The 19251-nt window shown below is 53.8% G+C and overlaps 1 protein-coding gene across 2 annotated transcripts; it reads left to right on the top strand.

Moving 5' to 3' along the window:
- Positions 1-3270: 3270 nt before the first annotated feature.
- On the top strand, positions 3271-18505 carry LOC142008205 (uncharacterized). Of its 2 annotated transcripts, XM_074985328.1 has the most exons (4): positions 3271-3422; positions 4831-5132; positions 7925-8051; positions 10732-18505. In XM_074985328.1, the coding sequence occupies exons 2-4, from the start codon at positions 5037-5039 to the stop codon at positions 12162-12164; spliced, it is 1656 nt and encodes a 551-aa protein (XP_074841429.1). In that variant the 5' UTR covers positions 3271-3422; positions 4831-5036; the 3' UTR covers positions 12165-18505. The 2 variants fall into 2 exon arrangements, with proteins under 2 accessions (XP_074841429.1, XP_074841428.1); XM_074985327.1 differs by lacking the exons at positions 3271-3422; positions 4831-5132 and adding an exon at positions 5578-5762.
- The last annotated feature ends 746 nt before the right edge of the window (positions 18506-19251 follow it).

The following is a 19251-nucleotide window of genomic DNA, read 5'->3' as shown; positions in this document are numbered from 1 at the left end:
AATGGACTTGTCCCTGACAATGTGCCCACCTACTCCAGGTCCCGTGGGTGCGCGTGGCGTTTGATACAGCGGGGGGGGGGGGGGGGGTGAATGGCCCGGGACCGACCACCCCACCTTTATAGCAGCCTTATATAGTGTAGCAGCAATATGTGATTCAGTGTATGTGCTTTAAAACCTGGGTTTCCACAGTATTATGAGTACCAGGAACAATAACACTCTGATTGTGAGCACCACAATGCCCTGTGGCTGTTCTAAATCCCCGTAATTCTCTATACAGCCCCAGCTAGTCCAGCTAGTGGTATTTACCAATAGTGACTGATTCATTTATTTGTAACTACAACTACTTAACACTTGTCTGAAATATATATATTTATTTGGGATAAGCTAAACACTAGATTACATATAGCTGTATATAATTACATGTGACTTCCCAATAACATCCAATGCGCCCACATCTCACCAACAACTACGTTACAGCAGCCCTTCAAGTCAGAGATGCAGCTTGGTTGGGACCTTTCATGGTGGTGACATCCAGCTGATCAGGCCGGGGTCTGCTGTCTGGGCTGGAAGTTGCTAGCCTCCGCCTAGTGTCCAGGAGCCCACACCCTTATTCCTGCTAAATCACCTTTTATACTGTTTCTTACTTGGTGGTTCAATACCTGGCCAATTAAAGTGTTTGTCACCTAATTTGGGCTTTCTATCCTCCTGGCCTGTCAGAACGTTACAAGATTTCATCTGTCCTTGGCCATTTTCCCAACCTCACCCCGGGACCCTCTGATGTTGCACAACCAAGATGTTCTCTCTGGGGGGGCTTCCAGCTACTTGCCCCAGCTGTTCTCTTTGGGGACTTACTATCTGCTTGTCAGGATGTTCTCTTTGGGGACTCTCCAACTACTTGTCAACTTTCTGATTTCTTTCTCCTGGCCTGGCTTCAGACCTTCCCACCACTGTATGATAGCGTTCCAGGATGGAGTGTATGGTCATTCTGCCTTGCGAGTGAGGCCCGGCCACCAGGTGCTCATGCTCCCACAGTCCCTTTCTTTGTTCCTGAATTACTTCTAATGTATTTTTAGAACCTCTTTATATTGCCTTTATGTTCCTTGCTAGTGGTGACTCATTTTGTGCCTCTGCCTTTCTGGTTGGGTCCCTGCATGATTTTCTGTGCTGTCCTTTTATAGTCATTCTTAGCAATCTGCCCACGTTGCCTCTTTGTGTACAATTCCTTTTTGATTTTCAGGTCATTAATGTTCCCCTGTTGTGGCCATATTGGGCTCCTTTTATTCTTCCGATCTCTCCTTCACATCTGGATAGTGTCTTATTATACCTGTAATATTGTCTCTTTTACCGATTGCCAGCTCTCCAGAACTTCTTTCCCCTTTGGATTGTCTTCCTCTAGGACCTCCTTACCTACCAATTCTCCCAGCTGGTTGAAGCCTGCCGCCTTTATCCTGTTGCTCTTCCTCCCAGCTTGCCTTCAGAACAATGAAGTCGATTATTTGGTGGTCACTTTCACCCAAGCTGCCTTCCACTTCCAGATTCTCAGCCGGTTCCTCCCTGTTATCAAATCTCACTCGCTGTACCTGGGGCTGGTTCCATCCTCCTTCCTTTGACACAACAGATTGGCCGCTGTGTTTAATGTCACCCGGGGAGTTTAAAGCAGTTTTAGCGATGCCTGATATATATGAGGAAGTTTTGCAGTGTAACAGCCACTTGAGTCGACAAAACCAAGGTCCCCAGGTGCTTCACCGCCAAGGAGCAGGTGACCCCTTGCCTGCTTTTGGTGTCACTTCCACACCGTGGGAAGTGCTTTCCTTCACCCAGCAGGGTGGGATTGAACATCCTTCTACCTTTAGGGAGGGAGTCCAAGGGGGAGATAAATTCCCTACAGTGGCCAACCTTGCATCCCCCTTGGCCGCCCTGACCCCGTGGCTTTGGTCTGAGCTGCATTGTGCTTCCCTGCTCATAAACCACTGTGGGAAGGCACAGGGTGGGATCGAGATAAACTGAGCAGCTGGAACATTTCATTAAAGGACACCAGTGTGACTGTGACTTAGTGTGTCTGCCAGCGAGGTGAGGTCAGTGCTTGTCTGGGAGGCCTCCAGGGAGAAGCCAGGTGCTGCAGAGAGTGGCGTTGCTGACCTGGTACAGTACCCTCCAGTTTTAATTCCTCCAGGATGTCTCCACTGCCGGCCCTGTATCCTCAAGGGTCACTCTTGTCCCAGGAACTTACACCAGCAGACAAGACAGGTTTGGAGCCCACTGGGTAATATTTAAACACCGTGGGCAGGCTTCCTGGCAGTGCAGGAACAAGACCCAGGGGGTACGACCCCTGTTGGAGCTGTGTCTGATTTTAGTCCACTCCCTGGCACAGCCTGGCAGAGGTACAGCATGGAGAAGAGTAGTAGAGGGACAGCAGGAGAGGTGCGCTCACTGAAGCAGACACATCCATCACTGAGCAGTGGCGCAGGTGGGGTAAGGTACAGTTGAGTTATCCCATGTCCACGTCACAACCCCCCCCCCACCAGCCGCGCATAAGTTAACTACAGCCCTTGGCCCACTTCTTTTAGGGGGATCCTTGCTACCACCATCTTTATTACCGTTCCCCTTCAAATGTGTTGACTGGTCCCTTGAGGGACAGCAAACACTCTGGCATTTGCATTTCTCTATCCCAGCAGGACACTGGGATGGGTTTGATTGCAACACCAGGACACAATCCTCATGGTGAAATTATGCAGCAGAAATGTAGCACTTAAAAGCCCAACACAACGATTTATTCGGTGATGAGCTTTCATAGGACAGACCATGAGGGAGACTGACCACTAAATGGGCATTGGTTGCTGTCAGCCCCAAGCATGTGGATGGGGGGGGGTGTTGAGCTGCAAGCCCCAGGCAGGGGAGGGGGATCCAGCTGTCAGCCCAGGCAGGGGAGGGGACAGCTGTCACCCGGGGGGCAGGGGGTCCAGCTCAGCCCCAGGCGGGGGAGGGGGTCCAGCTCTCAGCCCGGGGGGCAGGGGGTCCAGCTCAGCCCCAGCTGGGGGAGGGGGTCCAGCTCTCAGCCCCCGGTTGCTCGGATAACGGGACAAGCCGGACCAGGGGGGCCGGTGCTGGCGGCGCTCGGTCCCGCTCGGGGCGCAGGGAGCGGACGCGATGACCGGAGGCCCCCGCAGCCCGGCCGCTGCCAGCCCCGGCGCACGCCGCGCCGCGCCCCGCTCCTCCCCGGGGCGGGACTGCGGGGGCTGCCGGGAAGCGGCGGCGGATCCGGCTGCCCGGCCTCGCTCCCCCGGCCCGGCCCGGCCCCTCCCCCGCCGCGGGGCGCGAGGAGCCCCGGACGGCCGCGCCCCGCTCGCAGCCTTTGTCTGCGGCCGCCACTTCTCCCTCCCCGGCCCGGCCGGGCGCGGACAACCCCGGCGGCGAGGGCGCAGGTAGGGCGGGGGAGCGAGAGTTTCTCGTGTGCGTGCGCAAAGCGCGCTCTGTGCGTAGCACTCGGTGGGTGTGTGAGTGAGTGGGTGGGTGTGTGGGGGGCGCTTGCTGGGTGTATGTCTGTGTGTGCAGCACTTGCTCGGTATGTGTGTGCGTGTGTGTCTGCGTGTGCAGCACTTGGTGGGTGTATGTCTGCATGTGCAGCACTTGCTCACTCTGTGGGTGTGTGCATGTCTGTGCGTGTGCGTGCAGCACTTGGTGTGTGTGTGTGTGTGTGTGTATCTGTGTAGGTGCAGCATTTGTTGACAGTCTGGTGCCATTCTCTACGCCGGGGTGTGCACAGGGGTGTCCAGAGTGCCTGGGCAGTGCCTGAAGCTGGTACTCCCAGTGCACACACACTGGCTGGCTAGCTACACACATGGCTTCTATGATTACACTATCTGAGCTGTCTGGCCGGCTCCTCAGCCAGCAGCAGTAACCAAACCCTTCCTTCCTGCCTAGCCTATTGGGGGAGGGGAGAGCCTCACTTATTTCCTTGGGTGGGGTGGGGGTTGTTTGTGTCTATGTTTGTCTTTGTGAGGAACTTTTTATGGATTTCTTAGTGGAACTACTGCCAGCAAGATTTTCACTCGGGTGTTTCAGAACCAAAACAGGAAGCACCAGCACTTGAGCTGAAGGGGCAGCTCCATTAGTGGGTAGCAATAGTAGGCTGTTATCCTCTCTGCAAAGCAGCCATTAGAGGGTGCTGCAGCGCACTTTATAAGCATATTGCAGTGGGTGGGGGTGTGAGTTTTGTATGGGGTAGGCACAGTGCTCAGGGGCAGATTGGTACGTGCTTAGTATGAGAGAGAATATCACGACTTGGCCAGACACTGGGGAGATAGTAGTGAGTCTGTGTGTGGTGGAACTGGGAGAATTACAATCCACTGGTGCCAAGTGCACTGAAAATGCTGGAAACTGAAAAAGTGAGACAGCCATATAGGCATCATCAGTGAGCGCAAGCAAAGGGCACGGGCAGGAGAAAGTCACGATGGCTTGGTGGAAGCTCTCCTTTTTCCCCTGGCCCATGGGCAATTTCAGGAGGGCCTGGAGCTCCAGCCGTCAACACTGCTTTGTCAGCAGCATTGGTGGCCAGAGCTCCCAGCCCCTTTGAAGTGCCACAACCCACTGCTTTGCCACACCGTGTGGCTCTGGGGGGTGCCGTGGTCCCAGGGGCTGCCTGCCCATTATGTCCAAGGTCCTACCCCTTCTGGGGCACGGGGCTGGGCTCCCACGGGGGCCATTGTCCCCACTGTGTGTTTGTCTCTGGAGCTGAGTTAATAACTGGGATTTTGTGTTGGTGGCCAAACGGGAGAAAAATCCATCCAGCTCCACCACACAACTGAATTTTTCCCCCCATTTTTTCCTCAGAAAAATGAAAAACAGGAACTTTTCATTGGGTCCAACCAAACAATTCCGACGTGAACTGGAAATGGCATTTTGCTTGAAAAAGTCCTTTTGGAATGGGCTCTTCCAGCACTTCAGAACGGTCACTACTTCTGAAATGGTTTGTGGTTTGTCCAAAACTCTTCCTTGAATTCCACCCACATTGACGTGGCAGTGCAGGGCCCTGAAAAATGCCTTTTCCCGAAAATTTGTTGCCCGAGTCTACTTGTGACCCAGCACTTCTCTTGCCAAGCAGCGCGGGGAACTCCAAGTCATCCGGCTCTTTGGTAAGTCCTAGACCAGCGTTCCCGGTAAGCTGTGTGCGTGAGTGGTCACCCAGAAGAGAGTCAAATGCTTCCCAGATGTTTAGCAGGGCGGCTTCAACCACAGCATGTGTTTCTATTGATGGTGCACCTCTCTGCATGCTTTGGTGCACATAACAAAATTTATTCCACGCACAGATGGAAAAAGTTAGAGGGAACACCATTCTGGATCCATCTGAGTAAAATGCCCTGTCACAGGAGCTAAGAGAAATAAGAGGGACATTGGAAACTGTGGTGACTTGGGGAAATAGAAAACGTGTAGGAAAAGGTAAGGCTGGGAGTGAATGCAGGGGATGAAATCAGGAAGGGCTCTGTAATGGCTCACCTAATAATATGCTACTTAAATCTGGCCATCAGTAAGAAAATGCCCAAAGAGAAGGCATGGTCACCTTGGCTGTAGCTGTTGATGGATAGCTGGAGGTGGGAGACATGCAAAGAATCAGAATAATATGCACAGCAGACGATAGCCTGGGGTGGCCAACCGGCAGCTCTCGAGCCACGTGTGGCACTTTGAGCAATGAAATGCAGCACCTGCTTACCCCTGCTCTGCGCACACGCCCCGGCACTTGGAGGGAGAAGTGTGCGGCAGCTCTGGTGAGTCCCAGACATTGGGTTAGAGCGGGGAGGTGGTGGGGGGTTGCCTGGCTCTGGGGGAGGAGGACTGAGGGTGGGGGCTGGGAGCGCCTGGCTCTGGGGAAGGGCAGTGTGCCACGTATTATGCATTTATTTTTATCTATCTGTTTATCTCGAGCTGTACAAATAACTGTGCAGTTCCTGGCTCTTTGCGCTCTCTCCGCAGCTGGTTTGGCCTCAGGCTCTCACTGGTTGGCCACTCCTGCGATAAACATGATAAGGCTTCAAGCTCAGGTGCCCATCCATCCTGGTTTTCCTGGGACAGTCCCGTATTTAAACTGTCTCAGGCGTCCGACCTCCTTTAGAAAACAGGCAAATTGTCCCATGTTTTGCAGGCTCCTGTTAACCCTGGCGCCCTGTGCCTTGGGCTGGCAGATTCTCCTGCCAGGGAGACTCCCCCGCTGGGCAGCTGCCCTGTTCTCCAGAGCCCTGTGCCTTGTGGCAGCAACTCCTGCAGCAGGAGAGCTCCTCTGTGGGGCAGCTGCCCCATTCCCAGCTCCCCGTGGGGGCAGCTCCTGTTGCCAGCAAACTCCACAACGGGGCGGCTGCCTCGGTCCCTGGTGCCCTACGCTTAGGGGAGGCGGCTCCTGCTGCCGGGGAGCCCCTCCATGGGTCGGCTGCCTTGTTCCCCAGCCTCCCACGCCTCACGGAGGCAGCTCCTGCTTCATTCACTGGCTTCCACCAGCCAGGAGGCTTTGGAACACCCCCACCAGGGGGTTCTGGAGCCCCCCACATCCTCTACTCTCCTTCCCTGGTGCCTCCCCATTGGAGGCTGCAGAGCCTCCATCTCTGGTGCCTCACCCTGGAGCAACATCCCCCACCGCCAAGGAGCCCTGACATGGGACAGCAGCCCCGCCCCCAGCCCCGGCGGCTGGTGTCCTGTATGTTCCATAAGGCACTGTGGTCAGCCTACTTGACGGGAATTCACTATCGACCCCTGAGGCCCAAGGAGAAAGGAAGAAGGGAGATTGTGGTGTATTGAAAAAGGGAGCGGGTCCGGCAATCGCCATGTGCTTTGTTGCACTTCCATCTCTAGCAGTACGGCCAAGATATGGAGAGAGATTGACGGTCGCCTAGTGGCTGCAGTTAAACCCGTCCCCCATTGTGCTAGGCGCTGTACGGCTGTGGTAAGAGATGGTCCTTTCCAACATAGGTTACAGTCTAATTAGTCAGTGGGTAGGAGGAGAAACAGACGGGAGGCATTTGCCCAAAGTCATGCACTGTGCTGCTCTGAACAGAACCCAAATCTACTTCACCTTAGTCCAGAGTTCTAGCCACTAGGTTACGCTGCCTTTCATCTCTGGAAGGAATATTACAAAGGAAAAAAAAGACAAACTTCTAAGGCACTGGAGTCTGGTGAACCCAAGAGCAAAAAGTCGCAAGGGCTAATACAGAACCAACCACACCAAATGTGATTGCTTTTATGCTGGTGAATTCCCCAACACAGCGAGTGTCAGGAAATTGGTAGCAGCCGTGGGATAGACTAAGGGAGGCTTATGTGCCCCATGTCATGAAATCTTAATTGTGCAGCTAATTGGAGCGGGGTTGGACACTCGCTGAGGTTTGATTTGGACGCTGGGAGTGTGGTGGGTGGAGTGGAAACAGAAGTGAAGGAGACGGTGTAACAAGGCCATGGGGAGCTAGAGGGAGGGAGCCAGGAGGGCAGGCCTGTAGCAGTGGCTGGGAGCTCCAGGCATCTTTGAAACACTGTGGAAGTGTTATTCTGCCTCTGTGCGGCTTCTGAGAGCTGGAGGGGGGCCTGTGCCATGCTCCAGGGAGCAATAAGGGTTGACTGCTCCTGACCCCACCTCTTCCATGCCAGGCTCCGCCTCTTCCAGAGGTGAGCAGCCCCTCCCCCCCACACCTTGCTCCCGGGGCCATGGTGGATGTGGGCCTGGTTGCAGGGGGGTTTTGCTGGGTTTGATTTTACTTTGTGCTTTAGTTGTTGGGTGTTGCCCGCGGATGGCACACCCGGTGGCACTGCCCTGGGAAGCCTTTTCAACACAAAGGCCGGCAGCGGGGAGGCGAAGGGGCCGAGAGGAGGCAGAAGGCTGGGCGGCAGCTCCTCCGCTGCCGGGGAGAGACGCGGCAGGTGCTGAGGGCGCGGTGCTTTGTCATTGCAGGTCCCGGTGACCTTCGATGATGTCGCCATCTCTTTCTCCCGCGAGGAGTGGGAGCTGCTGGCGGAGTGGCAGAAGCAGCTGTACCAGGAGGTGATGCAGGAGAATTGCGCAAACCTGGCTGCTCTGGGTAAGGGTCAGCTGTCGTCGGGGTCGTCCAAGTCCCTGGCTGTTGTCAGGCTGTTGGTATTTACTATTTGCTTGCAGTGACCCTCGTGGCAACCTGTCCAGGAGCAGATCCCCCGCCCCCCCGTTGGCTTTAAACAGCTAGTCCGTGCTCCAGAGGGCTCCCTCGCCTAGGATCACCTCTGCCTAGGAAGCCTGGTTGGGCCCGGATCATCAGCTGGTGCAAATATTCACAGTTCCATTGATGTCAATAGAGGGGTACTGCTTTACACCAGCTCTGGATCCAACCCCAGTGTGCGGGGACAGACAGTGCACTCCTTAGGGCAATCACCCCCGAGTGATGCCCCCCCACCGCTGCTCCAGCCTTGCCCCCCAAACCAGCTGCATGTGGGAACCTCACCTCCAGCCTTTCTCAAGCTGTCGTCACTGCCGTGAGCCTCTGGCACCTCCGCGGCCCTGGCCGAGGTTCCAGGGAGCAGCGTTCACAGAACCCCTCCGCAGCACAGCAGGCCCAGGAAGCAGTCTGGTGTGTTCCCAGCGTCCCTCTGCTGCTCTCGTGCCAGCGGAATGGGATCAGGGAGTCGTTTCCCAGTTTTCCTGAACTGTAGGGGGGAAATCTGTCCTGGTGCAGAGGGCCCGCTCAGGGCTGAAGCACCAGCAGGGCTGTCCCTGGGAGTGTGTGGGCCTAGGACATCCCCCCACCTCGCCCTGCCCCCTCCCCACCTCTTCCTACCCCTTCTCTGTCCCCACTCCACCCCTTCCCTTCCCCTGAGTGACATGTCCCAGGCGATTAGTGGGGGGCTGGCACTGGCAGCTCTGCATGTGGGGTCATGCACTGGCCCACACCAGGGCAGGGACTCACACTCACAGGGGGCGTCACTCTGTGGCATCCAGTATGTGTACACTGGCTTAGCCGCTTGCTGGGAGCAGTCTTTCTGCTAGACGGTTTTCAGAACTCAGTAATAATCCAGACCCATAAATAACTTGGATGAGATGTTTCAAAGTTTTAAGCTGAAAACTTAGAGATCGGAACAAGGAACTGGTCCGGTAAAAGATCTCCCCTCACCCCCACCTTTCTCTCGTGTCCTGGGACTGACATAGCTACAACGCTGCAGACAAACGGAATAGACGTCCGCAATATGATGCTTCTGCAGAAAAGGCAGCCACTGTTCTAGGGTGTGGTAACAGGACTGCTGTACGTAAGATGCAGGAGGTGACCGTCCTGCTCCACTCAGCCCTGGTGAGGTCTCACCTGCAGTTCTGTGTCCGGTTTTGGGCCCCACAATTTAGAATGATGCGGCAAAATGAGTGAGTCCCGAAGAGCTACGCAATAGTGACACGTTCAGAAAACCGGGGCTGTGCAGGAAGGTTGAAAGACCTGACATGATTAGTCTAGACGAGCCAGGAATGGGGCAAGGAGGATAGGCCTGATCACAGCCTTCAGGTAGGTTGTTATGAAGAGGACGTTGTCTCTTGTCCTCCCTGTAGGATAAGCAGTGACAGGCTGTGTTTGCAGCCAGGCAGATTTAGCTTAGCAAGAGTTTTCTGTGGGTGGCTGAGTACTGGATCAGGGAACCTCGGGAGGTTGTAGCATCTCTACCACTGACGGTTTTTAAGATTCTGGGTTTACTTGATTCTGCCTTAGTGTGGAGGCTGGATGAGATGACTCCCTAAGGCTCTTCCTGCCTGACAGCTCTGTGTTTGAGGAAAGTGTATGCTGGCTGGAAGGGGACTCGTGGTACCTCAGCCACATGCTGGGCCCTATCGGAATCACTGTAAGTTTGTGGCTGGAAAAATCCCCCTTCAGCTGTACCTGTGTATGACTCTCCAGACACTGGGGATAGACTAATTCCCAGTGTTCTGGCAAGCCAGTGGAGCTGCTCCAAAGGGACATGTCCTTCATCTTATCCAAGAGACGACTAGGTCGTAATCTCTGAGCACCTGCAGAGAGAGGAGATTTTTGATCACAGGTGGTTCTTTAACTTAGTGGACAAAGGCCGAATGAGATGCAATGGCCAGTAGGGAAGCAGGTTAGAATACGTCCTGTATTTTGTAACAGGCAGGGCAATTAACTACCGGAATAATGGACCTAGTGATGCAACCGCTTCACCGTCATTTGAAGGCTTTAAATCAAGACAGGATGGTCTGCTGAAAACATGTGTTAGCTGAACAGGAGGTTAGAGTCGGGATGTAGAAATCTGTGGGTGTAATTCCCAAGCTTGTGTTTGGTAGGAGGTGAGACTGTAAGGCCACATCTACGTTACCTGGAAGATTGACCTGCACAGGGTCGATCTTCTGGGTTTCGATTTTGCACATCTGATAGGGATGTGCAAAATCGACCTATTGGGGTCAGCAGTTGACCCCTGTGCTCCTTGCTATCAACTTACCTGGCTGTCCTCACTGAGAAATGTCAATGGGAGACTTTCTCCTGTCCATCTCTTACTCCTCGTGATTGTGAGGAGTAAGGGAGATCAACAGGAGAAACTTCCCATTAACCTTCATTGAGGACGGCCTGGTAAGTCGATTTCAGGTAAGTCGATTCTATGTCGATTGCAGATACACAATTCCAACTATGTAGTTACCGTAGCTAAGATGGGAATGCTCCCTTCTAGCCTTAAAATCTAGAGTGTCTGACCACCCTCCCCTCTGTAAATAACGCCTGGACTCTCTTCTCAACCCGGCAGGGGCCTGGCCCAGGCAGAGAAGCGAGAAGAAGGAGGAATGTGCAGAAAAGTTGGAAGGCCCCAAGCTGCCTTTCGGAGACAGCTCGGAGAAGACAAAGACCGGCAGCAGTTCACATGGTCACCTCCCGCCACTCGGCAGTGACCCAAATGGCCACTGGGGGCAGGTGGTTGATGGTGGCCGAGGGACCCGCCCTGGCCTGCAGCCCCGTGGGACCCAGGCTCCCAAGAAGAGGGCGAGACCGCACCAGTGCGAGGAGTGCTGCAAAAGCTTCACGTGGAAGTCGGAGCTGGTTCAGCACCGCCGGACCCACACGGGCGAGCGGCCCTATACGTGCAGCGTGTGCGGCAAGGGCTTCAGCCAGCATGTCAACCTGACCATCCACCAGCGCATCCACACGGGCGAACGGCCCTACCGGTGCGCGGAGTGCGGCAAGGGCTTCACCCAGCACATCAACCTGACCCTCCACCAGCGGCTCCACACTGGGGAGCGCCCGTACCGGTGTGCCGCGTGCGGGAAAAGCTTCGTCCGCAAGTCCAACCTGGCCAAGCACGAGAAGACCCACACAGGTGAGAAGCCCTTCCAGTGTGCCCAGTGCGGGAAGAGCTTTGTGCACAAGTCCGGCCTGGTGTCGCACCACAGGACTCACACAGGGGAGCGGCCGCACCAGTGCGAGGCCTGTGGGAAGCGCTTCGGCCACAAGTCAGGCCTGCTCTCGCACCGGAAGACCCACACGGGCGAGCGGCCCCACGAGTGTGCACAGTGCGGGAAGAGGTTCCGGCACAAGGCGGGTGTGGCCTCGCACCAGAGCACCCACACGGGTGAACGGCCCCACCAGTGTGCGCAGTGCGGTAAGCGGTTCTCCCGCACCTACGAGCTCATCTCCCACCAGCGCCTGCACACGGGGGAACGGCCTTACTCGTGCATGGACTGCAGCAAGAGCTTTGTGCGCAAATCCAACCTGGTGAAGCACCAGCGCGTGCACACGGGGGAACGGCCGTACCAGTGCAGCCAGTGCGAGAGGAGCTTCTCCCAAAGGTATGAGCTGGTGGCTCACCAGATCAGCCACACCGGGGAGAGCCCCTACACCTGTGCCCAGTGCGGGAAGATCTTCAGCCAGAAGTCAAACCTCGTGAAACACGGGCGTGTCCACACTGGGGAGAGCCCCTTCCCCTGTGCACAGTGCGGGAAGAGCTTCAGCCAACGTGCCAACCTGGTGAAACACCAGCGGATCCACACTGGGGAGCGGCCCTTCCAGTGCGCCCACTGTGGGAAGAGCTTCAGCCAGAAGTGCGAGCTCTTGTCGCACGAGCGGATCCACACGGGGGAGCGGCCCTTCCAGTGCGCCCACTGTGGGAAGCGCTTCAGCCAGAAGACGAGCCTGATCGCTCATCGGAGGAGCCACACGGGGCGGCGAGTGAGTGGATGCACCTAGGTCAGCGCTCCCGCTGCTGTCTGGCTCTGGGGGGCGTCAGGACATGTCGTCTCACCTACCAGGGAGCAAACTATGGCAGGGTTGGGGCTCTCAAGGGAGGGCAGCTTGAGACTTCCAGACATGCCCCAGAGGCTCTACAAGGTTTTGGAATCACTCTTGTAAGTGGTGTGGGGGGGGGATATTTCAAACCTGCCTTCCATAGAAACCTAGAAGATCAGAGTTGGAAGGGACCTCAGGAGGTCACTAGTCCAACCCCCTGCTTGAAGCAGGACTGGTCCCCCCTTATTACAGAGACCACGTCAGATTGACTATGTCTCGGCAGGTCTGGAAACACCACGTAGTTATGGAGTAGTCCAGAAAAGCTCTAGTAAAGCAGGACCCGTGTGGAACAGCAAAGGGCTCCCACAGGAGAAGAGGGGGAGTTTCGGAAGATGCAGAGCTGGCTCAAACCTTGGGTGAAGATGAACCTTCTGAGGTTGACTGACTCTGAGGAAGAGTGTAAGTGGGGGTATGGACTAGCAGACTGTCAACTAGCCAGTGGAGGGCTGAGGGGCTGGAGAATGATTAGTGGGGAAGGAAGAACAGCTGGTCAGATAATATTCTGGAAGTATGTGATTTAGGTTTCTGTTGAGCAGTGGATTAAAGAAATAACTTTTTTGAGGCATTCATCCAGCTGCTGAAAACTTCATCGCAGAAATTATTTGGGGCCAGGTTCACAGAGGTGTTTAGGTGAGGTACTAGTGAGATTAACAGCAGGACCGAAGTGTGTCAGTCGTCCAACTCTCCTTGTCGCTCAACGGTAGCACAGGCCCAGGTCCTCGAAAGCAGGTATGCGCCTAAATCACCTTGGGCATTCTGTCTTGGAGGATCCGGCTGCAGGACCTTAGGAGCTTTGGAAAATCCTCACAAGTTACTGCTGCTTAGGAGCCTCTCTGCTTCTCCAGACGCTGAAATGCTTTTATAAGTCCGGCTGTTGGCTAATCCCAGCAAATGCCAGTGAGTGAAGCTGAACCCAGATCTCTGTTCTTCTCCCAGACACAATTTGGTTTCTGGGTGTCAGGGCTGCACCCGTCCTGATGTGTGGGCAGTAAGGAGCTGTTATTCCTGATGGTTTTTCAATGGCAAGTATGGAACAATGTCAGGCACTGACTGTGAAATGGGTTATAGGAGTGATCAGGCCTCTTCCACCTCTAGAGTCTGTTAAGAAAAAATGATGATTTTAGTCTGTTTCCTATGGGCTGGGTACCTGTCTATCATAAAGCCAACAGCATCCTTGGCATCTCCACTGGCAGGCCAGGCAGACAGACCAAGCACAAAATCAGAATGAAGATGATACCAAGCTGGGAGGGGTTGCAAGTGCTTTGGAAGACAGGGTCAGAATTCAAAACAATCTGGACAAACTGGAGACATGAGGTAAATAGGGATGAAGTTTAATAAGGAATAATCAGTTTCACACATACAGAATGGGAAGTGACTGTCTAGCAAGGAGTACTACAGAATGGGATCTGGGGTGATTCAAAGCAAAATATGAATCAACAGTGTGACGCTGTTGCAAAAAAAGCCAACATGATTCTGGGCAGTATGAACAGGAGTGTTGAGAGCAAGACATAAGAAGTCATTTTTCCGCTCTACCCTGCACTGATTAGGCATCAGTTGGAGTATTGTGTTCAGTTCTGGGCACCGCATTTCAAGAAAGATGTGGAGAAATTGGAGAAGGTCCAGAAAAGAGCAACAGGAATGATGAAAGGTCTAGAGAACAAGAGCTATGAGGGACAACTGAAAGAACTGGGCTTGTTTAGCTTAGAAAAGAGAAGACTGAGAGCGGACATGATAGCGGTTGTCAAGTACCTCAAAGAGGGTTACAAGGAGGAGGGAGAAAAATTATTCTCCTTGGCCTCTGATGATAGGACAAGAAACAGTGGGCTTAAAGTGCAGCAAGGGAGGCTTAAGGTGGATGTCAGGAAAAACTTCCTAACTGTCAGGGTGGTCAAACACTGGAATAAATTGCCCGTGGAGGTTGTGGAATCTCCGTCATTGGAGATATTTAAGAGCAGGTTGGATACACATCTATCAGTGATGGTCTAGATGGTGATTGGTCCTGCCATGAGGGCTGGGGACTGGACTCGGTGACCTCTCAAGGTCCCTTCCAGTTACATGATTCTATGAAGACCCCCTACTCTTTGGCTCTACATCGTGGTTGAAATCATGGCCTCATTGAAGCTCCTGTGAGTTTCCCACTGAGTTCACCAGGGCCAGGATTTCATCCTTGCTCCGTGGGATGGGCAAAGCAAGGGTGTATATAGTGAGCCAGAGTAGGGAACAGTCCTGCATGATTTCCCAGTGGATTGGGTGATTGGACAGATCATCTTCCATTTATCTTCATTGTCGTCGTCTTCCATTTATTGCTCCAGATCGGGGCTAAGGGACATTACTCAAAGCAATCCAGGCAGTCTTCTGGAGGCTGAACTGACTAAATTTACTGCAACTGCTTCGTATATCTGAACCCATTCTTTCAAAAGCATCCATGGAGGAGCACTCTGCCCTGCCGTGCGGAATAGATAGCTTACGGCCTGGCTGAGGTCACTGAACTGTGGGTTCTGATCGTCTTCTCTCCAGCGTCACCCCAGCGGCGTCACCCCAATTTCACTGGCACAGCGGCAGCCCAAGGAGGAAGTGACGTTTGCCCACCCCAGACAAAACCACAACCCAGCGACCTCAAACTCGTCAAACTGCCTCTCAGTCTGGTACTGCCTTAGCGCTCCTCGTCCATGCTGTGACGCACCCTGTAACGAGCGCTGTTTCCTTTTTGTTAATCGCTTCCATTGCGAGGCAGCTTTTCAAAGCACAGCCTGCAGCGCAAAGGGAGGAAAATTCTGTCTGGTCTTTGACTCATTGGCTTTAGTCGGTCTGCTTTACGTTTTGCTTCCCGCAGCGTATCTCCTGTGCCTTGCTGCGTGCACGGAGGCCTGGGTGTGGAGCAAGGAGTTGGCTTTGTGCGAACTCTGCCGTCCTTATCGCCAAGGGCTTTGGGTTCCGTTTTACGCGTGATTCTGAGAGTGCTCCGTGTGTGGGAGTCAGGTTGATTCCAAAGACGGGTCTGTGATTGGAATACTTATGGGGCCCAGTGCTCTAATTCATCTGACCCATGGTGGCCCCACCTCCGCGTCACCTCATCTGAACGCTGGGGCATCCCTTACGCTGGAGTGGAGGCCCAGGAAAGAAGCAGCTGGCTAAAGACCCAATCCAGACAAGCCGTGGAGGTCATGCAGGTGGACAAGAGAAGTGTTCTGAGGGATTGTTAGCAATGGGAACCTTGCCCTCTGCTGATGGAGTGTGTTTACGTGGCCGCTCAAAGCAGGGTCGTGCTGGGTTACTCATTGCTCCTGATTCTCAGCCCGCTGCTGCTGCTTCCTACTCAGCAAACAACTGTGCTTGTTCCTTTCCAAGGCGGACCCAAGAACGTGTCACACTGAGGCTACGCAGTCACAACTCCCTCTGGCTGACCAGGAGTCACTGTTCCCTCTAATCTTTTCCATGCAGGGCTGGAATAATTTTTTTCTGTGCACTGAGGTATATGTGGATGTGCACCACCAATAGAAACACAGGCTGGCAGCGCTGTGCTAATCAGCTGGGCAGCATTGGAATCTCTCCTGAGCAGCTGCCCTAGCGCCCATCTTACAGGGAACACAGCCAAGGAGCTGCGCCTCTTAACTGGAACTGACTGGCTTCAAAGGATAAGTCCGTTTCTAGGTGCTTGCTCTTAATGGGACCATCCGTCCTCTCCCCTCCCCACTCTCCTACCACCAGTCATGTGGGGCCCTGAGGCTGACCGAGCCCAGGTTTCATCGTATGACCGCAGAAAGAGACTCTCCGTGAAAAGCCCGTGGCTGTGACAGCCATTTCCCCAGCATGTCAGCTTGATGTGCACATTCCACTACCTCCCAAGGAGGCCGCAAGGCACCTGCTTTAACGAGACGTTGCCCAGTTGTACGACACCCTCTGCACCCAGCATCAGTTGCCAAGGGAGAAAGGTTGAGCTTTACCTCCTCCCTGTAAAATGAAAGATCCTCAATACCCTGAGTCGCTCAGTTGCCAGCAAGGAGGAAGCCAGCACTACAGATGGGAAAATCACATAAACTAGAGCAATGAGCAGGGCCGACAGCTACCGCGGGCCCTGGGGCAGAGTGGTGGGGGGCCCAGCACCATACCCCTGGAACAGGTGGGGCCAAGCGCAGTCAGCCCTTATTCCCACCCTTGCACGCTGCCGTGTGGAACAGCGGACTGCAGCACTTCAAAGGAACCTGGAGCACTGGCTGCGGCCGCTGCCATTACCGAAATAGCAGCAGCAGCCAGAGCTCTGGGCCCCTTGGAAATGCCAGGCCCAGGGGCTCTGCCCTCTCCCGTCAGCCGGCCTGAGCGCGTTCAGGGAACAGTGCTGAAGCCTTGTCGCTAACTTCACCCTCCCCCTTGAGATCCAGGACCAGAAAAGAGGCTGAGTGGGGAAGGTCTCGGGCTCAGGTTTGTCCTGGCCATAAGCAGAGAGCAGTCCCCTTGAGACGATTGGTCTGGGCAACCTTTCCCATGAGGGGGATGGGATTTCCAGGCCTTGCAACGGGAGGCGATTTTGTTCCCTTGGCATCAACTGGACCGTTCTCTACGTGATGATTGTTGCCAACCAACATTCAGACTTGATCCTTGGTACGCATTGTGGTGCTTTCTGTCACGCAGGCAGCTGTCCCTCACCTGCTGTGAACATCGATGTGATGGGGGGCTGGCTTTGTGCTCGACGAAAGTATTTAAGCATTTATTTTTTCCTCGGTGAAGTAACAAACCCCCCAGTACATCACAGACCGTTTGCTTCGTGAGTTCCTATCGGTGTTTGGTTGTGTCATTTATGTAGTACCAGCACTGTGCATTAAATGTTCCGTGTGTGCAGGCCATGGTGTGAAAATCCTTGCTGGTGTTCGTCAGACTAGCCACACTTACTTCAACAGCGTAAAGCTGATTTGCAGCAGCTGAGGATCGGCCTGTTGGAGAAGGCTCTGAACGTTTATTGCTACGCATTGCTTTGTTCTTGCCCATCAACCCCATTGGAACGAGCAGGGGCTGTATTCCAGGCAGTGGTTGCCATTATATAGCCTAAATTTATCCTCGCCCCCATATCAGAGAAGTCAGTTATTCCCAGTGGTAAGTATATCTCAGCTAGGACAGTGTTGGCGGAGGCTTGTCTGTCACTGTCTGTCGTCAGGGATCGTAGGGTAAGTCTACACAACAGAGTTATTCTGGAATAGCTTATTCCAGAGTTGTTATTCCAAACTAAGCTATTCCACAATCGCACGTCCACACTACAGGGAAGCCTTAAAGTAAGCAAGACTTATTCCAAAATAGCCGTGTCCATACACAATAGAACCCATTTCAGAGTAAAGCCCCTGGCAGCACTACTTCCCCGTGCTCTGATCTGAAATATTTTGTCTACACAGCCGCTTTATTTGGAAATAAACTATCCCAGAACAGCTGATTTCAAAATAGTGCCATTCCCTGACTACACAGCACCTGGTTTGAGGTAGGTGCTACTCCTCACAGAATGAGGTTTACCAAATTCAAAATAAGGCGTCCGCTCTTTCACAATGATTTCGAAATAGCAGTGGTGTTGTATAGACACTCGCAAAGTTATTTCAAAATAGCAGCCGTTATCCCAAAATAACTTTGCTGTGTCAACACACCCTCCATGTTCTATAACAACCCCATCCCCAATTCTCCCCTCAGAAAAGAATTCTGTTTTTCATGATAAATATTCCATTCATATTTAATGTTTTCCATGTATTCTCAAGGGGCTGTCATCAAATGTACTCTGCAGCCTTTCTGCACGCAGTACAGGACAGCACATTACCGTCAATGTGAAATCAGTCCCTGTCAGACTCCCTGACGTGGTTCTGGTGTGGGTGTGTGAAGGATTTTACCACCTGTTGGTAACTTTAATTACTTACAGCTGGAGGCTGGAGCGGAATCTGTGATGCAGTAAAACACAACCTCTATACACCAGAAGTCGTTTATTAGCGTGTGTTTAGCTGTGTAAATGTAAAGCACGCTCAGCAATCACTCCCCAGAGGAGAGGTTGCATGCAATGACCTAATGACACAGGTAGTTTCAGTAAAATCTAGTTACCAAGAAAAAAATGTTTTGATTTTTTCACAAAGTGTAAAAAGCTGAAGAATCTGTGGCAATGCAAATGCCGTGTTTCCCTACAGGAAGTGGATTTCTAGGCTCCTCGGTGATAGAATCAAGCACGGGTTTTTAGGTTTGATGTTTACAATCAGCAGCCTGATCCAGTGCCAGTTCCCAATGCCGTGGCCCTTGCTCAAGCTAGCCTGCCTGCCAACGCACCTCCTTTTGATCCTGGTGGAAGTATGTCTGAGTGACCATTGCCTGAAGCCAGAGCAGAGTCTAGCTCCTTGAAGTCAAGTGGTGGTGGTGGTGGTGGTGGGGGGCACTTTTTCATTCATGTTAGTCATTGTCTAGCCCCTTGTACAGAGTGGTGCACAAACACGCAAGGGGAGAGGTTTGCTGCCCCCGAGGGCTGTGCTCCTGCCAACACTGCTGAAGAGCTGCAAGGTGACAAAGGCAGAAAGCAGAGGAGTGAGTTGGCCGAGATCACCGAGCAGCTCGAGAAGAACCCCTGAAAGGTCCATGCAGCCCAGCGTGGGGCACCACAGACTAGTGAGTGGGTTGCACGCCTGGCCCTCCTCCATCTCAGTGCACTGCCGGATAGTCGTAACCCAGATGGTCTCCCAGGCTTGGCTAATTTTTCTAGCTGCACTTGCGCACCTAGAATTTGCAGGGAGCCCACTGACCTGTAGTAGCGCTTTGATTGGACACGGAGCAGAGAGCTCGCAGGGGCAGTATTGTGAACAATCAGCTCCCACCTCGCTTCACGTGCCCCTGCTTTACATGTGTCCAGCCACTGCTCCCCGGGCACGGAGTGGCGGGGGCTGAGTCTGCACCCTGGAGGGGGTGGGCCCAAGGGCAGAAGGGGCGGGGCCTAGGACTGTCATGCCTTAGCGCCGCTTGGTTCACGGCACTGGCCCCC

Source organism: Carettochelys insculpta, chromosome 2, assembly GCF_033958435.1.
Source record: "Carettochelys insculpta isolate YL-2023 chromosome 2, ASM3395843v1, whole genome shotgun sequence".
Lineage (NCBI taxonomy): Eukaryota > Metazoa > Chordata > Testudines > Carettochelyidae > Carettochelys > Carettochelys insculpta.
Note: the sequence above shows the minus strand (reverse complement) of the source record. Positions and strands in the feature narration are given on the sequence as shown.